Raw genomic sequence first — 25,377 nt, forward strand, 5'->3', positions numbered from 1 at the left:
TCGTAAATGGGGCGTGGTTAACACCCCCCCCCCCCCCCTTGTGTAGGCACACAAACATACACACGCACGGTCCTTCCTCTCGGACGCATAACTTCACCGAAGCAACCCCCGCTGCACATAACGCGCCGTGCACACCTCGAGAACCACGGAGCCCCGTCCCCGGGAAAGGAAATGAAGAGGAGGCTACACAAGAAATACTTGATTTTGATCCTCGCATACTCGGGTTTGCTTCTTCTGATCCCCTACGTGTTAGATTACCGTGATAAATCCGCGCAACAAGCAAGAAATGGACTGTCGCAACAGCCCAGATGCCCTGATTTGGAGAACACGGTGGCGCTGTTGTGGGATAACGGATACAAAGTTAACGGCAGTGAGGCGACGGAGCACGCCGCCAACAGGAGCCAATCTAGGACGCACATCTACCTGCACGCCACATGGAGGACTGGCTCTTCATTTCTAGGGGAGTTGTTCAATCAGCACCCCGATGTTTTTTACCTTTACGAGCCGATGTGGCACATTTGGCAAGCTTTGTACCCGGGAGATGCGGGGAGTCTCCAGGGCGCCGTGCGCGACATGATGAACGCGCTGTACCGTTGCGATTTCTCCGTCCTCAAACTTTACGCAGGGTCGCAGAACATCACCACCTCGTTCATATTCGGCTGGAAAACCAACAAAGTAATATGTTCGGAGCCGCTGTGCGACGCGCACAAGCGCCACGAAATTGGGATGGTGAAAGAGGACCGGTGCGCAAAATGCCAAAAACGAGACATTAGGGAGCTGGAGAGGGAATGTAAAAAGTACCCAGTAATGGTCATCAAAGGCGTCCGCGTTTTGGACCTGAGCACGTTGGTTCCTCTGGTTAAAGACCCGGCGATAAACCTGCAGATTGTTCAGCTCTTCAGAGATCCCAGGGCTGTGCACAATTCCCGCTTAAAGTCCAAACAGGCTCTGGTGAAGGAGAGCATTCAGGTCCTCCGGAGCAAGAAGCAAAACGACAAGTACAAGCGGCTGCTGGTGCCGAGCAGCAAAGTGAACCGGGCCGAGATTTACGTCTCCAGCGCCATGGAGCTCATTTGTGATAACTGGCTCAGTGATATGTTACTGGTGATGAACGCGCCTCCCTGGCTGAGGAGGAATTACCACCGTGTCCGCTACGAGGACTTAGTCCTGCATCCCATGGAGGAGCTCCAGAGAATGTTCCGCTTCGCCAACCTCTCAAGTTTTCCAGCTCTGGAGAAGTTTGCACTGAACATGACCCACGGCCAGGGGTATTCTTCAGACAGGCCCTTCCTGATATCATCCAGGGATGCAAAAGAGGCCATATATGCCTGGAGAGAGCGGCTCAACGTTGAGCAGATCAACCAGGTGGAGGCCTACTGCAGCGAAGTCATGAGGCAGCTGGGGTATCAGAAGCACAGCGTGGACAAAACAACATGAGGCTGCGCCAGAGAGGAATCACCCGATTCAGGTACTGAAACCATACAAGCCTCGCTAGAAATGCACTAACTGCTTCTGGGGGCTGAAATGAGCAAGTGACGCACTCATGCGTCAGCACAGGATGTCAGTGGTTTGACAAAACGGATCCAGGTCTGCTGCCGTGCTGTGAGGCAGATCCGCGACCCACGACCTCACCTTTTGTGAAGCAAATTAAAAACACAGCTGCCATATGGAGATAAGTAAGGGACGGCCTTCTTCTTCACTTTACATTCCAGAAATGCAACAGGCTTTCATTTGAGCCACTAAAGCCCTCCCACACACAGTGTGCAGGCCAGGCACGTGTAACCCCGTAGCGTCATTCAGAAACATCAGGGCACAGAAAGTGGGGGAGAGATTTGGATTTGTTCATTTTGGCAGCCGGTTACACGTTTCTTCCTTCCTGTCTGTGTGGAAATTCTTAGCAGATTGAAATGCCAAAAAGTCAAATTCAGACACGTTCACATCCTGTTGTGTTCTGCACTTGAACCTGCAATTTAATGGTTGGAGGTAGCTTTGTTCCTGTTTCAGCCTTCACCAAAGGGTCGTATGGCTTAAAAATTCAAGGCAGGTAACACTAAGCAGGATTTTTCCTGAATTACATTGATGGCAGAGGCCCATTCTGAGCATTCCTCAGTCCGGTGTTCCAGTCTCATGTTTGCTAATCCAAGTTAATCATTTTAAAAGGCTTTTGCAACCGTATTAATACGGTTAGAAAAACGTGCTAAAAATGATTCATGGAGCAGCGAGGCGGTCTCAGCATGTGTGCTGTGGGATTTTTCAGGCTCAATCTGGCAACCAAAGGACTCTGGTTTGAAACCCAGCAGTCTGTTGTGCCGATCGCTGATTCTCGGATGAAACTCTAATGGTTATTACCTTGGTAATAACAGTGTCACCGACGCCGAGCGAGTGCTGCGCCGCCGTCGGGAGTTTGGCTCCTGAGACGTGTCAAACGCTGCTCCCTCCTTCACAAAAACCTGGCGCAGTTTTCCCAGGGCCTGTGGCTGCCTTCTAGGAACAATTGCGGATAAACAGCATTTTTGTGGTGTTGAACGCCCCTGGAACAGGTCACCTTGATACCAGAGGACAGTGGTCAGGAATAGTTCCCCCTCTTGTCTGACTAACTGATATTTTGTTTAATAGAGGCCTCATTGTTCTGCTCCTGGCAATGCTGGCTCCTCTGGTGTATGACGGGGGTGCTGGCGGTGAGTCTCGGGGCCTCAGACTGCCGAGAAGGGGGTCATTGTGTAGGCCCCTCTCTGTTTCTGAACAGCACTCTGGGCTACCGGCAGCCTGACACCACCAGCTCTCATGAGAGAGCTTTCAGAGATGGGCCCCCCGCAAGCCACCAGGGTGGAGGCAGAGGGGGGGTCTCTTACCCTGCCGCCTCGGCTCTGATTATAAAGCTGATCACATGTTAGTCTTTCTGCTCCGCACCATGCTGAGCGTGCGGTTAAGGGATTTCTATCATTCCTAAGCTTTTCTGCCTTCTCTTCCAGGGGTCTGGTATGTGGGGGGGCAAAGGTGGAGTAACAAAACTAGCAGCTGGAATGCTGTCCGCTGGGAGCTGGGCCCGCTTCTTGAGTCTTTTCCCCTCAAACCGAGGCCGACGAACTGGAGAGAATCGAAGTGGAAAGCCTCCGTTCACAGAGGCGTGAAGGCAGCTTTTGTTGCCACTCTCGCCTGTTCAACACCAGCGGCAGATGTTCACATCCAGGATCGTTTTGTGCGAGGGTGTAAAGTAGAAGAGACGGACGAGACACTGGCTCATATCCTTCTGTCCTTTTAGTAGCACTAATCCCTCTTTTAACCCAGCCGGGACCATCTGGGGAGACGCCTGCCAGGCTGGCCGCTGCCAGTTTACCTGCTCGACTTCTCCATCCAAGAATGGGCACCAAACTGGAGCGTGACTGATACTAAAGCGTAGCTGCTTCACTAACAATGTAGATTCTTCCAGTGGAGAAATTACAGTATTTACTGTCTGACTGAGAAACTGTTGTTCCACACCCCCGGTCTCCAAGGAAGCTGAACAGCTGCGGCCGCACTAATGACAAAACCATCACGACAGTGTGAATTTCCCCCAAGAGTCGCCTTGGGGATACGCCTCCGTCCTCTCCTGGTTAACTGTTTTTTTAAACATGGAAAACACGAAACGGTACCGATTTTAGCACGTTCGGCACTCTTGCTAACCTGAAATACTGTAAAATACTGTGACATGAAATCTCTCTGGCTCCAGGCGGGTGGAGGAGGGGTTCAAATGTTTACCAGCATCCAATTGTTCAACTTTAGAAGTTGGTCCTATTATAACTTTGGGTTTAATGCCTGAGCGATGTTCTCACATCAAAGAAGGAAATAACTTTGAGACTATTTAAACTGACTTCAGTAAAGAGTAATTTAAAAACCAGAAGAGCCTTAATAAAGTGTGTGAATGTGGGTGTTGAAGTGATTTTTTTTAAGTTTAACGTAGGAATTTGTGTAAGTTCTGTATTGTTGCTAACAAACCTTTCATGTTTCGACGTGACATTATTTTGACATTATTTTGTGCTTGTGTGTATGTTTTGTGGTTTACGACCAACGTTTACAGCAAAAGATAAAGTAGTTTTCCATAAAATGCTAAATTAAAAGTTTTAATGTCGTTCTACCCAACTGTTTTATGCATGTTTTTCTTTCTGACTATGGACTCGATTTATACTTTTAAACCAGATTGCAAATGTTGAGAACAGTTTAGTGCAGAATACTTAAATAAATAAAGTATTTTTGCAAGTGATTGACATAGTTGGGTCAACATTTGGCATTTTTTGAGTAAATTTGCATTTTCTTTCCTTTGTATTTCCTAAGAACACCTCAAACTACCCGCTCATATTAGGCTGGGATATGATAGAGTCTCATGTACTCTGTGATCATGATAAGCAAGTTATTTCACAGATGGGGTCGATCTGCATCTGACGGGGTTCGTTTTCATCATGAAGTCTGTAGTTGCCTTCATGAATTATCTTTGCAACACAGCACATGCAAACAATCTGCACATGCAGCCTTTATTTATTTACTAAATTGCATATTGGAAATCAAACTCGTGTTGAGGGTACCCCAGACTACAATCCATATAACTGTAGCTCTTGTGTTACATGTCGACATGCAAACCTTGGCAGCCAGACGGTGTAAGAACATGGACACATAGTGACAACGGTGCTGCGGTGCGCCTCATGAAGTTCAATCACACACACCGTGTAAATATAGTTGGTGAAACAGGTGACAGCACATGAGCGCAGCAGGCTTAAGGGAAGCGTGGGGCTTCTATTTGACCTGCGGTCTCCAGTTACTTCAGCGTCGATGTCAAAATGCTGCAATTTCTATTCTGTTTGTTTGGAACGCGTAAACAGCTGCAAGTTATTTCCCTCTGCTAATGTCAATGAATCAGCAGTTAAAGACAATCCCAACAGAGCTCGTTATAGAAAAAAAGCCACAAGTACTGCAGGGACATTGTTGCATGTGAGGGGTGTCGTCAGGCTGTCTCAAAGTGTTCAGGTACTATTCCAAGGAGAGGTTGCTTCACCAGACAAAAGGTCAAATAAGTGACTTTCACAGACGCGTTACTTATCACTGCAGCTCGATTTTAACCAACCCAGGGTACACGAGGCTCGCTGCTTATGTAACCAGATTCACTTCCTCTCCGAGCTCCTCCCTGAGTCATAAAAAGAACATGATGGGGAGGGGGGGGTCCCCTAAAATTGATCTTGCGCAACTAAAACATCAAATCCAAGTGAAGGATCGGCCCCAGCTGTCCTGATGTAGACGGGAAAAACCAAATATCTAAATCAAAGGGTTCGACTTGTTGGTAAGGAGCTTTTTTGTGGTATTTGTAACATCTTGAAAAGGGACACAGAGTTGTGTCCTTTGCCTTTCATCAAACCCTGTGGCATCTTGCTTAAAGGGGACTGTGCTAACCACTTCCCTCGGCTGTCATTTCGTGTAATCAAAATCGTGTCACCACCACATGTAAAACCATAATTTCAACTTGTAAAGGTTAGTTTATTTAGAATATTTGTACTACTTTTGAGCAAAATTAATAAATGCAAATGTGAAGCAATCTGTTAGCATAGCAAAAACACAAAAGTTGGGGGGAGCAGCCTAGCTAGCTAGCCTAGCTGTATTATCATATTATTCTTTTTCTTTTCTTTTTTATATTTTTGGCATTCTGCATGTCACTAAACCATCAGTAAACTGTGGTTACAGTATAAGTGTGGTGACTGTTATGTGGTTTCTCTGAGTTATGTTTCATTTGAAGTGTTTTTAATGTTACAGTTAAGGGCTAGGTGTGACTAGCTTTACTGTGTGAAATGTATTAAGTATGAATGCACTTCCTCTTGTTATGTTTCGCGTAAGAAACAGGCCGGTATGTGTAAAGAACAGTCCAAGTGGCACTGGGGGGAAAAAAGCAGCCTCAACAAAGAGGAACAAAGCTGAGTATTGTCGGCCTTGACTTGTTCACATTCTTCTCCCGTGTTCCTTCATCCATGAAAGGCTGAGCCTGTATAATCCACCGTCCTTCTTCGTGCTCACGCCAGCCTCTTTACACAGATGCTGATGTGGGACATCATATTTTCACAAACACACACCAGTTTGCACATTTATTACAGAACCCTTGTGGCACGGTGACGTAAGAGAGGATGAGGACGCCGCCTCAATGTCCCGCAGGAAAAACTTCCCATTTATTTATTTTAAAGGAAACAAAAAGTCATTTCCTCGTGTATCCAAGGATAAAATGCAGCTCTGTCAATGCTCCTTCGGCCGTTCTCCTGGACAGAGAGAGACCTCACAAGATTTGTCGCCTCCCTTGTTTCCCAGTCATCTTTGAGGGCCCCAGGGAGACATGTCTTCACGGGGACAGGTCAGACCAAAGTGAGAGGGGGGAAAACTTCGATATGGCAACTCAGATGTGATCCTCGATGGGAAAAACCAATCGGGTTCCACGGCTCAACAGTTCCTGTTCCCGAGAGTCCATCTCTCGCTCCAAGGCCTCCTCGGAGGTGCTGCCGATCCTTTTGCCATTCGCCGCCGCCGCGCCGCCCGACGCCCCGTTGGCCGTCAGGGCCGCGTCGCCAAACGTCAGAGTCAGGTCACTGTCGTCACAGAGGAAGTCGGAGTCTTGATCCTTCAGCTGCTCCTGGTTCTGAAAATGAGGGAGGGAGAAGATGGAGGTGTGATGGCTGCCACAGTCATATCAATGCTGCAGCACTTTGAGCTCCCTGTGCTGCAACATCACATTTAACCAAACGCAGAAAACCACAAGCTGCAGAACATCACACAAACCAACCCACCACATGAAAGATTAACCTCACTTACCCCATCACCCTATACATTCACCCTCCTAACCCTCACCATAATCTCCTCAGAGGCAGATTTACCATCACTTTCACAAACCAGTACAGTATGTGTGTTTGAGCCTGAAGGGACCAGCAGTCTAAACTGATCACACGATGACAGCGTTGACTTAAGTATTGGGAGAATATTTAAAGCCTCTCAAAAGCCCCGTTTTCCTTTGGCAGAACATCTCTTCTTTTATTTCTATAAATAGAAAAGTGGCTGTTTAAAAGCACCTGGGTTTATTCTTGGAACGTTATCGACGGTTGTAAAGCTGTAACATGATGTCCGGCTTTAATTGACTAGCTGACGGTCAATAATCTGCTCACGGCCCCGGGAATAACCAGAGGTCGTCATGTTGGGTCAACAGGGGAGAATATAAAGTGATTCCATTAGCATCAATCTCTTCTAATCTCACCATAAGGAGATAAAATTAATAACATGAAATGACCCCCACCATCAGTGCGGACAAATGTGAATTAGCTTCCGGCTGTTTTATCTTTTGTGTTTTATAAAGGAGACACGGTGGGGCTGACATGGAGCTGGCAGGCACTCGTTTCTTGACTCTCAGTAAGGATAGGCACATTTAAGCCCAGAACACTGTTATATTTCAATAAAGGACATTAAAAGGAGCTAGAAACTAATTTCTGCAGAGGATTTCCTGACTTTTTAATATCAATCAGGAACCAGAGCACATTTTAATTTCAGCACTTGGTGACAAGGAGCCAGAAATGACTCTGAAATCCCAACTTATCCATCACAGGAAGTGATGACTGCTGGTCTTTAAATACAATGAAATAATGTTTAGTTTTTGATTTTCTAACTAGGCACTGACATTTTTAGATTGCTGGAAAATGCCTCAAAAGAAGTGAAAGATGGAATTATCCAGTGTAAATCAGCGGTCGACAGTGGGTTCTGGCATTCTAAATCCCTGCCTGGAGCCAGTGCTGCAGCCGTCTTTATTGAAACGGTGCTGAAAGGGCTCTTTTATGCCCTCTGAATGCAGAAAAGGCCTTCATTTTCTCTGTGCTTTATTTGTTTTCTGGGGCAGCCACTGACAATACTCAGAGTGAGAGCCGCTCCCAAGGCCCCAGTAAAAAATAAAATCCTAAATCTGATTTCACGGACCGCGTTTGTCGCCTTTCAAAAGACAGAAAGCGCAAAAACATGATGAATGAAATACTTTCCACACGTTTCCTCTTTCAAGTAGGGAAAAAAAGCTGCGAGGCGGAGAATTGATCTCAATATTATTCTGGACGCGGTCCTTTACTGAACGTTTCTGTAGCGCGACAGCATGATTCACAGCGTGTGAAGGAAGCCTGCCTCACCTCGTAGGCCCGGGGGCTGGTCAGACAGCTCGCCAGTGGGCCGCAGCAGGCCGGCAGAGTGGAGGTCAGAGGTGGGCCGCTGTGTGTCAGAATGGGTTTAAGGTAACTGAACGTTTGTTAAGGGGAACAAACAGGCAGTAAAACAGTTGGTCAATTTAATATTCCACATTCTAATGGAGGAACTACCTGAAAGTTACCCAAAAAACACACTACTTTTAACTGATCCCAAAGAAACACCTCCCTGAACGCAGCAAAATAAACCCCCCCATTAGAATTTCGTGATCTACCAAGAGGAAATAAGTCTGCGATGCCTGGCAGGAAGAGTTGGGAAGGGGGGGTGGGGGGGTGTTGTTGTAACTTAGGATGGGTTAGGGTTAAATAAACGTAATAGATATGGACATGTGAGCAGGGATCAACCACAGCCCAGCACAGAGGCCAACAGCTGTCCTGACGCAGTCTCATGAGGTGTTCGCCCCCGCACGTGTCGCCAGGGGAGAAAGTGTCCACCGTCCAAATGCAGCTGCCCACCCACGGAGACAATCGAGCACTCGGGGAGCCGATTGTTGGGCCGAGTGGCAGGAAATGGGAGGATGGCCCGTCACCACGCTTCCTATTCACAATGTGTTGTTACAAGCAAGGACGTTTAATTGATCCGTGCATGTGGTTCTGGTCCCAAGCCCCCACAGACGTCACATCTGACTGGCATGGAAACAGCTGCTGGAACACTTTCCTGACCCGGTGGCATTGAAATGAGAGATAAAAAGACCTTTTGGTGTTGTGCAGGCGGGAATAGAAAGGATACTTGTGGTCAAAGGTGTACCACAGTCTGAAGAGCCACGCACTCTCCTGTTTGGTTTTACCGTGTGGTTCCTCCTGGACGCCGTCCTGCAGAAACACGCCAACCGAAGGAGAGACTGGGATTTTTCTCATGCACACACAAAATCAGGAATAAATGATTCTGCTGCACGCATGTAAAGTTGCTCCTATATTTATAATTTTTAAAAAAAAAATAACTACAGTGGGATTTAAAAATAGATTGAACAAATCAATCAATTAGACAAAACACAAGGAATTATATTCAGATTTAAACTCTCAGAATTGAGATTTTACAACCTAAATATAGATTTTGAATCAGTTTATCTAAAATCTGTATAAAATGTAATCCAATAGAGAAGAATTTAAACTAGAATGTGTACAGTGCATGCATATAAATATAACCAAGTTAAGCTGTAAATAATAAATGGTGTGATTAATTATGTAGCATTTCTAAAGCACAGATTACTGTCACATTCAATTTACAGAATCATTGTAATGAGAATATTTTGCTACTTTTACTAACAAGAAAATGTGATGGCTCACTAATCTGTAAAGTAGATTCAAAATATCAAATATTGTTGCCATTTTCAGTTCTCACTGGTCAATCTAAAGAAATTCAACTAAACTTTAAAATGTCCACCGTCTTTTTGTTTCTGGTTTTAACCACATTAAGCAAAATTCACCGCCTGAAGAGTACTGAGAACGTTCTGTCTCTTTCAGCAGATTCTCGTCTTCAGACTTGCTGAGTTTGTTCTATGCTGAGGTAAAATTGCAGAAGTAGAAGAGTTTCAATAGCCAGAGTTAGTTTGCCTCCTCACCCCGTGAAGGACCTGGAAGCTGCCTCCCCCGAGTTCCAGCTCCTCATCCAAGTCCACACCCACTCTGGGAAGGAAGAAGGCAAAGGAAGACAAAGCATGAACTGAGGTACCAACTCATGAATTAAGGAAGTTGCTTAACTCCTGACGACACCTTTTTGATGCGTCTTTTTTGGTTTGTTTGATGGTTGTTTTTTTCCCCCCATGTTCTGCTTTGAACAGAAATGGATAAAATGCTGAAGAATTAAAAAAATGTTCAAAACCACAATTGCAAACAAACAGGAAGAAGATGTCCATCAAAAGCTAATGTGTGTGTGTGTGTGTGTGTGTGTGTGTGTGTGTGTGTATGTGGGGGGGTGGGGGGTGTGTGTGTGTGGGTGTGTGTGTGGGTGTGGATGTGTACTTGCGACATAATGAGTACTAAAATACTCATTCTACCAACAAAGTGAGGACTCCAAACTCCTCACAACTCCAAAGGACTGTTTGATGGTTAAGACCTGGTTTTAAGGTTGAGGTTAGAACTGGGTTCAGGTTATGGTTTGGGTTATGATTAGTTGGGATGGTTGGGTTATGCTAAGGATTTGGGTAATGTAATATTCCTATTTAAGTCCTCAGAAAAATAGAAGTACTCTGTGTGTGTTTGTACATGATTTCCCCCTCATTAAATAAAAAAGAAAAGTGCTTTTCTCCCCCACTCATTCACCTTCCCACAACCCAAACTGGCTCTCCTGACCCAGTCTGAGAGGACAGCTTAGCTGCTGGCAGGATCTTTGCAGCACCGAGGACATACGCTTTGGATTTCCTGAAATGAATCCCACTTCCTCTGCAGCACAGCTCATTTTAACCTCGGCAGCTGGACACGAAGCAGTTCTCTTACCGACGTGGATTAAACTAAACACTGGCAGATTTTAAGAGGGACACTTTTAACTCACATAAGCTCTGGCACGGTCGACTCTAATCCTTGAGGACGGCGGCCAAGCCAGAGGAGCGTTTTATGGGCCGATGTGGGGTAAATTTAGAGCGGGGGGTTATATTTAACCTCAGATGATTTCATGAGACATTCATTCTATAGAAATACATTTCTTCTTGCTTTCCAGGAGCAGGAATTCCCTCACACGACTGTACCACCAACAGGAAAATCAGGGTCGGAGGTTGTGCAGAGGTCAGAGAACCCGCCAAAGCAGAGACGCGGGGGGGCTGAGAGTTGAACGCACAAGTGATGAGGGGGGTTCCTGTCTAGCAGTAGAGAGGAACAGCCCAGCATACTTTTCCTCTGATAAGAACTGTTTATATGCTAACACATGCTCATAAAAGGCTTCGCAAGGGCTCCCTTGATAAACAAGGTAATCCTGAAAATGGCCTCCAAATAAAAAGAACCCAGGATACTAAAATAACCAGTCAAGTATTCAAAGGTTTGTCGGCGGCGGGCGGTGTGATCCTTTACAGCGCGGTGTGAAAAACCAGCCACAGCCAGAGACACACACACACACCCAGGCTCTCACACACCCCAGAGAAAGGTCAGCGCCATGCAGCAGCTCCCCAACACACACACAAGGAATCCGTTTCATGTCAGCTGGAGCTGAAACGTCCCCGCCGACCCGACAGGCCCCAAGAGTCCCAGCTGAAACAATCACACATGCCTCCCCAACACCAGTTACCACGGAGGAGTTGTAACGTGCAGGTACGGCACCTGAAGTACTCCCACTTTCCATGGTGGCGTCGCTCTTCCTGCAAACCCGAGCTGACTCCAAAGCTGTCACATCACGAACACTCGGGGTTAAAATAAGTATCATACAGACCTAATAAAAGATGTAGTGATAATTCTGAATGTAAAGGTAATATCAGATTTATTTAATGGTTGTTGTTGGCTTGAAGCTTAGTTAAGAACAATGGAAAATATTGATTGATTATTTTCATTTATATCAGAATCTTGTGCTGTATTTGGTGTTGGCAGAAGATTGCTGCTATGAGATACAGTATATAAATCCCATAAACCCTCCATGACTTCAAGGCTAATTTTATAGTTCATATAAATACAACGTATTAATCACAGTAAAATGATACATTTCAGTGACAAATTGTGTATAATTGGCAGCCCTAATAGTGAATAATACAACAAATATTATTTAATTGGGGGATTTTTTAAAAATCATCTTGATTTCTGGCAGTTCTGTTCAGGTTTTTGATTCCTGATCCAAAACCCAGGACCAAAAAGATGACAAATATAACTAGAACTGAAAATGCAATCTGGTTACCCAGAACGCCCTGTACTGCCCTCCCAACTTTGAGTCCCAGATTTAAAAATGTGTAAATTTATGCACATGGGATCGGGGCTATTATATGCCTACCCTGAACCGCATGTACCCGTTACCGTGGCAACGGGTTCATGGAAGAGATTTTGGCAAAGTTCTAAACCACCAAACACAATAGCTGCTGCTCCACCCGAAGAGGCATTACTGGTATTAAAGAGAGTTCTGTCACACACACACACACACACACCACACACACACACACACACACACACACACACACACGCACACACACACACACACACATCACCAGAACATAATCCGCTCCGTCATGACAGATAAAAGCTCTGAGAGCATTGCGATCAGACTGAAATGAGAGATGCTGGCTCACAAACACACAGACAGCTGCTGGCACAGCTTGGTTTGCTCATCCAGCCGCAGGGCGGAAGTTGAAACAGTCGTATGATCAACAGATTCTGATTTTAAGAAGGAAAGAACCGGCTAAAAGAGTCAGCAGGGTGGAAAGAGACCTCTGGCCCCACCTCCTGGACAAACCAAAAATGGGTTTGGTGTGAAAATTAAAGTCGGTTGGGGGGAACAAAGACATGAACAGCGTGAAAAGAAATGGGAAAACTGGGGATTCTTTTTCTGGGTCACTGTATGAGGGACTGGAGGAGGCGCCCGGCTGCTGTACCTGATGTGAAGCCAGGAGAGCATCGGCGTCGTTCCGCCACCAAACACCCACACGGTGAAGAAGACGACGAGGAGCGTGGTGGTGAACATCATCTGGCGGGCGTAGGTGGCCGTGTCTCGTATCGCCAAGGCGAACGCCATGGCTCCCCGCAGCCCTGCAGAGGACACAGCGATGAGCGTCGCCTGAAAGAAAATCTACGCCCATTATAAAGATATAGCTTGTTTCGGCCTGGCTGGACGGTGACCTTGGAGCACGAGGAGAGACGCTGAGTGCAGCGTCATCAGCGCCTCAACCGCCTCAAAGCTGGCAAACCAATCTGGGAACAGACCGAGCCGCGGAGGCTGCTGGAGGCCCGTGCAGAGGTGATTTACAGCAGCTCTGACATGGACAGTGACTCGGGGGATGAGAAGAGACAGCAGATGGGGACATGGGATAACTTGCTGGACAGTGGAACAACTCCAGGGCTTTGACTGCTGTTGTTTCTGCCTTGTTTGTTCCGATTTATGACGCGTTTAAGGTCAGAAACAGAAAAAAATTGTCGTATTCCATCCATCCGTCATTTCCTGTTAATTGCCTTTTAATCCTAATCAGGGTGACAGAGGCAGGACCCACCATGCCCTCACACACCCACGTCTAGGGACAATTTAGAGCCTTTAGAGGACCCTCCCACGAACATAGATCAGATGTTGCAAAGTTTGAAAAATCTTGAAAAACATCCCATCTTTGCTGTCATGGCGGAAGAAAACCAGTTGCTCTTTAAATGGACGTCACTGACAACAAACTGAGCTTTGAGCGGCGGGTAAACGCAGCGTGGGGAGAGACGGGACAAACGGGCTCTTTCATACCGGCGAACATCATCATGTGTTGGAAGTTGCCCTTGATCTTGTGTCTCCTGCCGAGGTTGAGGAGGAAGGAGAGGGGGTAGATGTTTAATGCTCTTCCAATGAATATGGCGATCTGACAGAAACATCAAGGAGGCTTAAACAGCACAAAATGACGCAGAACTTCAAAAGCACGGCAGCAAACAAGTTCTGATTTATGTTTTTTAAGTGCACAAATCCGCCAAAATAAACGGTGGCCTAATTCTTGTCCCAAAGCGAAAATAGGAGAATCCTTGTTTGTCATGCCCCTCCCCCAAAAAAAGGATACAAAAGCTCCTAAGATGAAGATGGGGCTAAAAATGTGATTCTGGAATGTGAACAAAGCCAGACCCATGTAGGAGAAGATGAAGTTTTCCGCCAGGAAGTGGAGCACCTCAAACAGCTGCGGAGAAAACAAAACACCCACGGTGAAGGGAGAGAGGTCAAACACAAGGTCAAACACGTGTAAATGTGCAGGCGGCGGTTGTGTTTTTGAGCAGGAAGAGCTTGGTCAGGGACACATTTGTGACAATCTTCATTTCTCTGAAGCCAGAAAATCCCAGAGTGAGCCACAACACTAATCTGCACCCTCACCACCGGAAGGGGAACGCAAACAGTCGCGTTGGGAGGGCCATCCTCAGACAACCCCGATTAAGGTCACAGCGGGCCGGCGGCCGAGCCATCTGGCGGCTCGGCGAGGGTACAGGAGGCTTTGAAAATGACGACGGGAGACGCTACCTGCTTGGTGCGTTTGGTGGATTCTTCCGACAGGTTGTTGTGGGTGTAGTGGGCCTGGGCGATGCCACAGAACAGCACAGAGACGACGCCTGTAGGTCACAGAGAGGACACGGGCAGCCGAGGGAAAGGGTCGCTTTTATCCCTCTTACTGTGTATCAGAATATCGCACATGCTTTGCTACTGTTCATGTTATCTGCTGCAGCTGCCACAGCTTCTGCATGTAAGCCCCCGTCACGCCAGATTAATATAACAGATTACAGTCGCTAAAGGCTTTAGCAACACTCAAACTGCTGACGATGACAGCAGTCGGATTATTCATTCATTGTCCACCAGTTATTTATGTTTGGGGGGCTTAAAGCCTTTCTCCTGATTAGCCATTTATTTAGAATCTAAAATAATGATAAGTTGTTGTGAGACGGAGCGGCCATGATAACGTTAGCAGAGCTGCATCTGGTCATGGTGAAGTCTAAAATGAAGCAAGTGTCGACTTGGTATTGATACTGATCTAACCAGGATGTGATTTTAGCTTTCACAGCTGATATCTTAAACGTGAAGCTAAAAGCAATCACACTCGTTGGAGAGAGTAGCATGCAGCCTCTGATGACAGCATAAATGCAGAATAGACTCTCCTTCATCATGAGCCCAGCTGTGTGCTGCACCCTCCCAGCATGCAGCTGAACTCACCCGTGAAGCCGCAGGCCTCAGCCAAGAGGAAGGTGCTCCAGGACATGAGGAAGAAGAGGGCCGTCTCCAGCAGAGGGAAGCAGTGCAGCTTGGTGAACTTGGTGACGTGACAATTGGGTTAAAGGCGGCACAACCGTCACAAGGGCTGACAAAATAAAACGCTCGCTGTGGACTTCAGATCTGTGGAGTTCATAAAACCTTAAATCTCCGCACAGCACTAAAACAAACCATCAACTTTTTTGGGCATTCATTGTGTTGGCAAGGTTATTCTATTCTATTAGTTAGTTACCATCTGCCTAACTTTAATAATTAATTATTATTAATTAGAATTATTAATCACAATCAACACTTCAGTTACTATTTAGTGCCTTGTGCTTTTCAACTTCTGACTCTGTATTTTATTACATTATATTTTATACCTTTCCCACATATTTTTACATCAAATATACTTTCTATTTTATGGATATCTGAAAGACTCAAACAAAATAATCAAAACTAAAATCTGATTACAAAGCTTTTAAATTACTTGAAGTTTATTTTCTTCGTCTTTCAGGAGAAATAACTCAAAAATAACCCCAAACAACCAATTTAATTTGTGTACCACCAGCGCAATGACACCAGTAAGGTCACTGGTCCTAGCGTCGTGTGCGTTTGTCCTCCTGTAGTCTTTAAAGTTGTTTCCACTAAAAGGATATGAGAGCAGTGACGACCCCGGTGACGGCGCCCATCGCGAAGGAGCCGCTGAAGATCCCCAGGAAAACCCCAACCGACGTGAAAAAGGCCGAGGCATCGAACATGTGTGTGTTCGCCCCTCTGGGCTGGTAGGCCACAATAGACCTGAAACATCAAGAAAACCACAACAGCCTTACAGAAATGGTGAAAACGCACAGCAAGCTGCTCGTGGTGAACTACAGAGAAGCCTGGGATGTTGCACTGAACACGCTTTGATATTAGGTGCAATATCGCATCGACCACCAGGTGGTGCTGCGTCTCTGTGGAGTCTGCAGCTGCCTCACATCTGCATTTCCACCTCCTCCTGGGAGGAACACAACCTCGCAAAAGAATTGCATCTTCCTTACGACGAAAGCACGATGGCCACGGCGTCGTTCATGACGCTCTCTCCGAACAGCAGAGCGTAGAGATCCCCGTCTGCGTGGAGCTCGTTGAAAATGGCCAACACCGTCACTGCACACACACACACACACACACACACACAAGCCCTCAACAGCATGTCCTCACACATATGCAGCACCACCGTGCGAGAGGCTCTGCGTCATACCCGGGTCCGTAGCAGAGATGATGGCGCCAAAGAAGAGGCAGTCGGTGTAGTAGAACTTGTCCGTCAGCTGTCCGACCGCCTCCATCAGTTTGACCACGCCGTACATCAGGTTCCTAATGTCAAACGGCGCCACGTGTTTTCATCCACAGGCGACACACGTGATGAATGGCAGCAAGAAAACACTCACCCAATAATGAAGCAGGAGATGGCCGTGCCCAGAAAAGCGTAGGTTATAATAGAGCCCAGATTACTGAAAAAGAGTCTCTGAAAGGGGGCAGAAATGAGGCCAGAACTGTCATTAGAGTTGACATTTCTACTCCCATCTGAGAAAATGTCTATATGCACATGGCCTTTCAAGAGATTTCTAAATATTTAGAGTAAACATCAGACTGATTATCCCTTAAGATTGAGATTAATTCCAAGTTAAAACAGAAACAAACAGAAGTCCGCCAGTTAGTGTTCCTGCCTCTAAAACAAACACACTGTCAACAGTTCAGGAAAACTCGGGCCGGCCAGACTGGTTAGCTTATCCAGAATATTCATTTCTGCTAAATGTACTGTAGCTACAGCAAATTACAATACAGGCTTTTTTTTTAAAGATCAAAACTATACAGATGGGTCTGTAAAACAATTGTAAGCTAATTTAGAGCTAACAAGTTCACATGCTGTTTATGTTCTAAATATTGCAGTTTTGATGTGCGACATTTACTAACTTACTTGTAACTAATTTGCTTTATGAAACCTAACTACAGAGCTGAGGTAGTTGTTGCGCAACAGTTGGAACAAAATAAACACCTACAACAACATAACCTAATAAGGTTTTGCAAGTTACTTTAGAAAAATGTATCAGCTGGTCTACAGAAAGAAATTAGCTAAAATATTTTCAATAAGTTGTTTTTTTCCAGGTAGTTTCCAAAATTATAAATTTCCCTCACTTTTCCCTCATTTACATTTTTATTGTATTGTTAATAATGATAAAAGATCTCAAATAAAATATCTAATATATCTAAAAATATATTTATTTTAAAAATAACATCCTAAACTTTATGATCTATCTAAATTAGCAACAATGATCAAATGTAGTGCGTTTCAGCGTAAAAGTGATTTCCAATCCGAAACTATTTAGACCTTCGTAGCCTTTTGAATTTGATGATCAAATTACAGCTGGACCAAATGATGAAGGCAAGAAGTTCAACTTCACTGAAGTCTTTCTCCTTTCAGTGTTGAGCTCACAATTACAGTTCAGAACAACTACCGGTAGATTTACTCAATAATCCCTGTAGTCATGCTGCCTAAAAGCAGATTACAGAAGGATATTTTCAGTCATTTGACATTCTTCTCTCCACATCATTGATCGGGCGTGAAAGGTGGAGCTGCGCTCTCATGAATCTGATATCAGAAAGCAAAGGTCATTCCGCTAAAGCAATGATATTCCATTCTTCTGAGGACCTAATAGTTACACCGGCTTCAAGAAAACATGTCGATGAAAAGCGGAAACGGCTGATTTTGCTGCTGTCAGCCGTTTCTGTCTTAATCTGCAGAGAGGGCACAGGAAACTAAAGACATCAGCTGGACTTCCCCATCCACCGGATCACTTCTAGAGAAGGCTGGACTTCCCCGTGTGGCCAGCGAGGGGTTTTCAGAGAGAAGCCACAACACAGCCAGACTCACCTTCTTCAGACTGTACCCAGCATGGAAAATGATTGGAGGCAGCAAAATGTTGAAGAACACCTCAGGATCAAAGGTCACCTGGGAATGAAATGAGAAATCTAAATAAATACCAGGGCTAAATCCGGCACGCGCGCGTGCATGTGCGTGCTGCCTTTACCTTGCGTAGCATGTCATTCTGCTCCACATTGTGGATCTCTCTGGAGTTGATCTCCCCTTTGAGGGTGTACTCGAAGAACTTGCCGCTGACGTTGAGCAAGAGGGTGCTGGCGGGCCTCACATTCATGGCGCAGCTCACCGGGGTCTTGTTGTGGTAGCTGGTGGCAGGGATGCCGTAACGCAGGACCACCCCTACCAGCAGACCTGAGGAAGCCAAATTCAAAGCAAGGCAGGCAAAATAGAACATTAAACAGCCTGAAAAAGTAAAGGCACAGTGACTTGATAGACTGGAGTTCCCCTGGAAGCACAGATGCATCTACAAACAAGGGTGAAACAAAGGCTCCCAAAAGCCTAGGTCCTTTCCAACTGTTATAGCAGGAGAGGTTGAAACCCACTATCCTCTTTTAAATGACGTGAGAGTGTAAAGCGTGACATATTCTGGTTTTGATCTGCGATTCCTGTAAAACCAGGCAGATGTAGTTCTATTAGTGGTTCGGGACCTGTTCAGTAAAAGCCTCGATACTTTTGGGGGCATTTGCAGGAGTCAAAGTCTGTTGTTTTTATGAAAACACTGGTTAATGAATGATGTGTGCAGGCGACGTGCTTTAGAAACCAAATGCAGATGTGGAGTCTTCGGCTGTGGTCTGACATTACAACCCAATACGCTGCCCCCCAGTGCACTCATATTAGCCAGATAACAGAAAACAGGCTTCCTTTCTGTTGCCTCAGCAGCAGAATGTTCCCATTTTATACCCCAAACACACGTTTGCATTTAGGATGGAACATTTCCAGTTCTGTGTTGGTGAGCACGTCCCTGAAGTGTGTTCTCTGATGAGATCTCCTCTCATTTATGTGATTCTGTGCCCTTGGTTTTTAATCATCAAATTTTCTGGCACCAAACAAAGCCAACAGCACGTTAAGACCAGTGCACTGGAGTTCCCTCCACAGCAGATACTGCATACGTGGCCTCAGAAATGTCGTGGAACTGATGAAGGGTGCCGATTCCTGGTCAGCCGGGAGTGAAGCTGCACATGCAGACATGCAGACATGCAGACATGCAGACATGCAGACATGCAGACATGCAGACATGCAGACAGCACCTTCCAGAAGCCACTGGGAATACAGGAGTCTCTACATTTACTGGAACTTCAGGGTTTTTCAGGTTTGTGTTCATGACCTTGGTCCCGATGCTTCTGTACACACTCTGTGTGTGTGTGTGTGTGTGTGTGTGTGTGTGTGTGTGTGTGTGTGTGTGTGTGTGTGTGTGTGTGTGTGTGTGTGTGTCCAGCAAAGCTCACCGTAAATCATGGCCAGTCCGGTTTCGTGGAGGAACCTGACCCGCCTGTGCTTGAAGAGCCATATGGTGAGGATGGTTAGTGTCAGGAGTAAAATGAACGTCAGCAAATTGACGCTGTCCTGTCGGTGACTTTCTTCAGCCTCCTTCTCCGTGGCAAGTTCCTCCATTCCGTCGCCCTCCGCCTTCAGTACCGACGCCGCGTCAAGCAGTATCCAAAGCAGCAGCATGGTGCTCGGCGCGCCGGCCTCTCCGCAGCGCATCGGCCGTCGGCGGAGCTCCGTGCAGGATGATGCTGCTGCTGCTGCTGCTGCTGCTGCTGACAGCAGACCGCCTCTATGCCATGACACCGCTCCGAGGAACCAACAGCTGAGCCGGGCCGAGGCTAGAAACCACCCAGCGTTTGCAGACCGGGGAGTTCAACCTTTTAAAGGTACAACGCGCCGTGCAGGCTGCAGGGAGGTTGGCGCACCGAAGACCCCCCCGTCTACACCTCAAACCAAATCTGCTGCTCAACAGCAGTACCGCGTCACTGTTTTTTGGGATTTTGATGAGTCTGCACTTCGGTGGTAAAACAGGAAATCCTAACAGGCTGAAGGAAACGTACAAGCAAATATCCTCGAGTATAACGAATCCTGACAGAGGCGGGGGACGGGGGGGGGACAGTCGCACCATTCAACATTTAGTCATTCCCAGTAGATCAAATAAGAGTTGGATCTGTTAATCAGGTATGAATAGAACATCTGAAATATAGATGTGAAGACTCATTGGATATGTGACATTGGTAATATTTAGCCACAGCGTTTCTGTTTGGAATTTGGAAAATCAAGTCACAGATGGTTTAAAAATAAAGATGCCATCAGCAGCCTGGGGCCCATCAACAGGTTCTTCCAGCTCTGCCATCGGGTAAAAGCACAATATGGTGTCTGCACTTAAAGGAGGAAACTCTGTAAATTGTTGAAGTGAGAAGAGTGTACATAAAGAAAGTCTGGTGAACTGAAACACACTCGTGATCTGGTTTGGACCATCCTCTCGTCACAGAGGCGTGATAGAAGATTACACATTACCAAAGCCTGCAGACTTCACATGCACGCTGAGCTGTGGCTGGGGAGTTCGGACATATTGGTTCCACTTTATTGCTCATGTTTATGCGCTTTTAAAGAAGTTTTCTTGGATGGTGTGCAAAAACAGTCTACTTCAACACTGAGTCTTTGATTATTTCCATCCCAGGAGTCTCCCGATAATCCTTCTGCCACTGTCTTGTAATTATCTATTCCGTTTTCTCTTCTTAAAAATAAAATATGCTCAAATCAGTACGGTTATGCTTATATATCTAAAGATATCTAGTGATTTGAATGATTAATTTCATTTTTAGGTACTTCAGAAATAAATAAATCCATCTTTTGATTAATTAAATCTAAAAAACAAACAAGTATTTATTTTGTTTTTTGAGGAGAAATTGGATTAACTGAAGAAAGAAATATTACAGGGGTTTAAATCCGTTTTCGTTCTTTATTTATTGTATTTAGCTAACGACATTGATCAGTTGCTATTCCCGACCCAAAGGTGGCGGTAACACACTAATCCGGTTCGTAACCACCTGACGGTGAAAACGTAGAAGAAGAAGAAGCAGAAGAGGAGGCGGAGGACGATGACGACCAAAGGGGGCGTGAAATCTTGTCAACTTAAGTGCACGTAAGCTTCTTCTTTACCTTTTTCCTGCGCTCGAACCAAACATTGTGATTAAAAACGTCGCCTCGTCCGGTGGCCACTGAAACGCCAAAATGGGGTGCTGTTTTTCGAAAAAATCCAAACGAAAGTCACCCGAAAAAGAGGATCTTACGGCGACTGTCGAGACGACGACAGGCAACGCGGTTCCCCTTGGCAACAGCACCGACGAGGCTCCGAAGCAGTACAGCTGGGATAAGAGAGAGAAGGTAACCCGCTGGACCCCCGGGTCAGAACAGCCCAAATCAATGACCCATAAAGTTCTACAACTTAGCCAAACATACAGTTTAAAATCTGAGTTTTGCTGCCTGACTGTAGCTAACGCAGATGCCCATCATTTTAAGGCGTGGTTAGCAACATGTTGCGTTACTATTCTAAAAGGAATGAGACCAAAAAGGCTCAGATTATTGTCGACATTTAATTTGTGAATGGCATTTAAAGTGATTTTGCCTCATCGAAATGGACCTGCTGGGATTGATCAGTAATACTGGGCTTGCCATTAATATACAATACAATTTTTGGTTTATGTGTTTACCATAGTTTACATGATCCCATTGCAGTGTAACAGGGAACAGAAAAGTAACATATAACAGGGAAGTTCTCGGAACAACAGCTCATGCATGAAGCCTTATCTCATTATCGGATTACAACTCTGCACTTTGTAGTTCACTTTTCCCCTGGTGAACAGGCGTTCGCCCACTTCCGCTTTGACTCCGGATATTAATCTGTGTTTAACCGCATCGTGCAGCTGCCGCCCCGGTAAATAACCAGGTGCACCTCTGCGATCGCACACGTTAATGTTAACCAGGCAAACGCAAGTCAAACTCAACTTGTTGCTCTTTTCCTGGTCAAAAATGGATGGCGAGTGGCTGCCTGCTGTTACCTGCTGCACAACACATGTAAGCATGTGTTGTGCAGCAGGTAACAGGATGTGCCTGCGTAGATGAGCATTAAAGGACCAGTTCTTTGTCTTTGTAAATTCACAATGTGCCATTTAAGCTTGGTTGACTGTGTTAACACAACAGAGTGCAGCCCGCATTCATCTTTACTTTTCAAATGCAGAAGGGTGAATAAAAATCATTTTGTGTGGTCCCAAAGAAGAATTTGATCTGCTATTATAATTTTAAGTAGAGATAATTGACGTTCTGATGGGGATGGACATCAAATCTTGCTCTATACTTTGAATAGTAATGTGCAGAGAGCTGTGACATGTTTACCAGTGTAGTCTGTTTATTATTGAAAGATAGTTGTACGGGTACAACAGTATCTGACCCTGAAGCAGCTGAACGAAACTAAAACGTCACACTGTTGTTGTGTCTCTGTTGTTACTGTGTCATATATATGTGAAACTTTGTTCTGTTTTTCTTTCTCATGCTGTCACCTTTCCTTTGGTGCAGGTTGATCCCAAAGACTACATGCTGACAGGCCTCAAAGATGCCACCGTTGGCCGCCTGCCTGGAAAACTAAATGGGCAACAGTTTGTCATCCAGGAGTGCGAGAACTGCAACATTTTTGTGTTTGACCACTCAGCGACGATCACCATCGACGACTGCGTCAACTGTCGCATCGTGCTGGGACCTGTCAAAGGCAGCGTGTTTTTCAGAGACTGTAAGGACATCAAGTGCGTGGTGGCCTGTCAGCAGTTTCGAACGCGGGACTGTAAAAAGATGGATGTGTTCCTGTGCTGTGCCACTCAGCCCATCATCGAGTCGTCTACGGGCATGAAGTTCGCCTGCTTCCAGTACTACTACCCTGAACTAGCGTTCCACTTTAAGGACGCTGGACTCAGCATCTTCAACAACAACTGGAGCAACATTCACGATTTCACCCCAGTGTCTGAACAGAATAACTGGAGCTTATTGCCGGAGACTTCGTCCGTTCTGGATTTCGTCCCGGCCCCGGACACAGAGTCTGACTTCAAGGCGGTCAGAGTCTCTGCTGATCCGGCACGCAGCATTGTCCCTTTAACGAAGGGGGGGAGGCGCAAGGACAGCGAAGAGTCGTGCCTCTTTGTTTTCTTTGCAGGAGAGTATACCACTGCAAACGCACGAAAAATGATAGATGAGGTATGTAAAAACACGGGCGGGAGCTGACAGAACAGTCTTCTGTTATACAAGAGTTCACAGTCAATCCTGCTTTTACCAAGAGAGAGAAACAAACCAACCAGTGGATTATCACAGCTTTGTTTAGAAGTAACGTTCAAAGGAGCTGCTAATAGATGAAGATTAACACGATGAAAGCACGAAGCCGGTCGTCTAAATTAGGCACCCAGTTGTAAATTAAATGAGCTGAATTGTCAGAATCATCACACTGTGCATTAACTGGGAAAAAGCCTCAACATTTCCTGACTGGTTGGTTAGTTCATGAATTACTAAAGACTTGTTTTTCTTCTCTTAATATTCTTCATACAACTTCTGATATCTTTGCTAATCTATTAGCATACATGTGTTACCATTTAAGTATGACCTAAGATATGAGACAGTCTAATATTGTTCTCCCACCGATCACTATTTAAATTATTTTTTTAATATAGTCTCTATTTCATTCACAAAGGCAACTGCCAAAGGTTTCGTGCTGATCCAGACAAAAGAAGTCTCGATGCGCCCTGAAGATGTGAAGAGAGTCTTTCAAAACAATGCGGATGATCTTGTTGAGTGGATCAGCAAAGGTACGACTAGCTTTAGTGTTCAGATGTCTCTGGAACGTTTGTAGTGTATCACCATCGTCTGCTTCCTTGGCTGATGTGCTGGTTCGTCTTACCAGGTTTGTAGGTGTCAAAAGTGTTGCTCAACCTTTTTTTAGGAGGAAACTGATGTAATGTTGCAACAGAACCCGTGTCTCAATGTCAGCGTTTCCTGGTGGAAGAGCTGTATTTAGTAATGCTGCAGCAGTTCAGTGTGTGTGTGTGTGTGTGTGTGTGAGTGTGAACACCAATCTCCTGCTGTTTAAAGGTCCAGTTATAGCTCTGGAGCTGAGTGGTGACGGAGTTGTGGAAGCCTGCAACAACATTGCTAAAGAAGTCTTCAGCGGGACCAAGGTACAGCAGCTATGTCGCCTGTTTTGGTTTTGACACCTGTCAGTTCTCAAGCTCTACATTATGTTTTATTTCTCGCAGATTTTCGTTTCCGACAACAAAAACACGTCTGCCAGAGACGTGGACAATTTCTTCAACTTTGCCGACATGCAGATGGGCTTGTGAAACCAGTGCCAGAGAATAAACGGCGCATTAGAGGTAAAACAAGACATTTTAGAATCCAACACTCTTCGGTGTGATGTTGATTAGTTTGGTCATCAAACATTCACTAAGATAGAAAACTGTCGAAATCTTGCGTTTGATTAATCCTGGGCCGGGTCAGCTGACCACAGTAGCTGTAAGCAGAGAACGTCCTCCACATGCTAAGCGCCCTGTGAATATTTATATTTCTATGAATGTAACCTGTTATGTTGCTGTCGTCGATTGTGAATGTAACCGTTTTGCTGTAAATGTTATTCATTCTTAAATTAATTTGAGATTATAAAAGTACCACAAGCACAAAAATCCACAGGGGAATTTTTTTATACCAGTGATTATTTTTTTATTTTTTCTTAATTTGTGTATGTTGTGTAGATAAAAGCTGTTAAAAATGTGAATAATTCAGATATGCTGTACACATGGTCGTTGTTATTCATGTCTTTTAAGCCAAAGTTTAGTTGTGAAATTGACTCAGTTGGTAAAACGTTGCTTTTGATGTAGGCAGATTAGTTCAGTTTGTTTGTGTTTGTGTTATTGTGTCAATATAATCTACGTTTGTGTTTATTATCAATTGAAATTGGTGTATTGGGAATCAGTCTGTGGTTGGGGAACAAGCTGTAGCCAATAATCCTGCTTTGTTCCAGGCATTCATAATATCAGCAAAATATGTGGAGCTCCAAAATTTATTTTGAGCTGCAATAAAAGAATTTGTGTTACTCATATTTTGCTCTTTGACACATATTTCTGGCTACGATAACATGAATTGAGCCCTGTCTTTTAAATTATTTTTATAGCTTCCCATGAGTACACCTTATGTGGCTACGTTTTGTACTGGTAAATCTTTTATATTCCAGGATACGCTTTAATGCCACAATTGTACATGTTTCTGTAATGTGTTGTTTGCACGCTGAAACTGCATCGTCACATTAAAGCTCGTACCAATAACACACGTGTGACCGACAGTTTTTATTCCCCTTCCCGATTTATTTATTATCGCTC

General features: G+C 45.3%; 3 protein-coding genes across 8 annotated transcripts; 2 read left to right on the top strand and 1 right to left on the bottom strand.

The window, feature by feature from the left end:
* Window positions 1-50: 50 nt before the first annotated feature.
* Window positions 51-11,178, top strand: chst7 (carbohydrate (N-acetylglucosamine 6-O) sulfotransferase 7). 4 transcript variants are annotated; one of them, XR_008951459.1, is made up of 3 exons: window positions 51-1,468; window positions 9,699-9,902; window positions 10,891-11,178. XR_008951459.1 is itself a non-coding variant. In XM_057038775.1 (2 exons), exon 1 carries the CDS (start codon window positions 172-174, stop codon window positions 1,435-1,437), a length of 1,266 nt encoding a protein of 421 aa, XP_056894755.1. In that variant the 5' UTR covers window positions 52-171; the 3' UTR covers window positions 1,438-1,468; window positions 2,973-4,240. The 4 variants fall into 4 exon arrangements, 1 of the variants encoding a protein (XP_056894755.1); XR_008951460.1 differs by having other exon boundaries at window positions 9,702-9,902; XR_008951458.1 differs by lacking the exons at window positions 9,699-9,902; window positions 10,891-11,178 and adding an exon at window positions 2,973-4,240 and having other exon boundaries at window positions 51-1,676.
* slc9a7 (solute carrier family 9 member 7) lies at window positions 4,495-21,010 on the bottom strand. 2 transcript variants are annotated; one of them, XM_057038770.1, is made up of 18 exons: window positions 20,996-21,010; window positions 19,423-19,842; window positions 18,126-18,328; window positions 17,969-18,046; window positions 16,485-16,561; window positions 16,298-16,410; window positions 16,098-16,203; window positions 15,714-15,855; window positions 15,019-15,124; window positions 14,335-14,423; window positions 13,886-13,999; window positions 13,582-13,693; window positions 12,737-12,890; window positions 11,484-11,546; window positions 9,797-9,860; window positions 8,965-9,047; window positions 8,163-8,268; window positions 4,495-6,643 (listed from the first exon to the last, which is right to left on the bottom strand). In XM_057038770.1, the coding sequence occupies exons 2-18, from the start codon at window positions 19,679-19,681 to the stop codon at window positions 6,404-6,406; spliced, it is 2,109 nt and encodes a 702-aa protein (XP_056894750.1). In that variant the 5' UTR covers window positions 19,682-19,842; window positions 20,996-21,010; the 3' UTR covers window positions 4,495-6,403. The 2 variants fall into 2 exon arrangements, with proteins under 2 accessions (XP_056894750.1, XP_056894752.1); XM_057038772.1 differs by lacking the exons at window positions 11,484-11,546; window positions 20,996-21,010 and having other exon boundaries at window positions 19,423-19,993.
* Window positions 20,993-25,323, top strand: rp2 (RP2 activator of ARL3 GTPase). Of its 2 annotated transcripts, none has more exons than XM_057038777.1 (5): window positions 20,993-21,113; window positions 22,544-23,212; window positions 23,700-23,814; window positions 24,098-24,183; window positions 24,262-25,323. In XM_057038777.1, the coding sequence occupies exons 2-5, from the start codon at window positions 22,562-22,564 to the stop codon at window positions 24,343-24,345; spliced, it is 936 nt and encodes a 311-aa protein (XP_056894757.1). In that variant the 5' UTR covers window positions 20,993-21,113; window positions 22,544-22,561; the 3' UTR covers window positions 24,346-25,323. The 2 variants fall into 2 exon arrangements, with proteins under 2 accessions (XP_056894757.1, XP_056894756.1); XM_057038776.1 differs by having other exon boundaries at window positions 21,036-21,355.
* Window positions 25,324-25,377: the final 54 nt, after the last annotated feature.

The sequence above is a fragment of the Takifugu flavidus genome, chromosome 7 (assembly GCF_003711565.1).
Source record: "Takifugu flavidus isolate HTHZ2018 chromosome 7, ASM371156v2, whole genome shotgun sequence".
Lineage (NCBI taxonomy): Eukaryota > Metazoa > Chordata > Actinopteri > Tetraodontiformes > Tetraodontidae > Takifugu > Takifugu flavidus.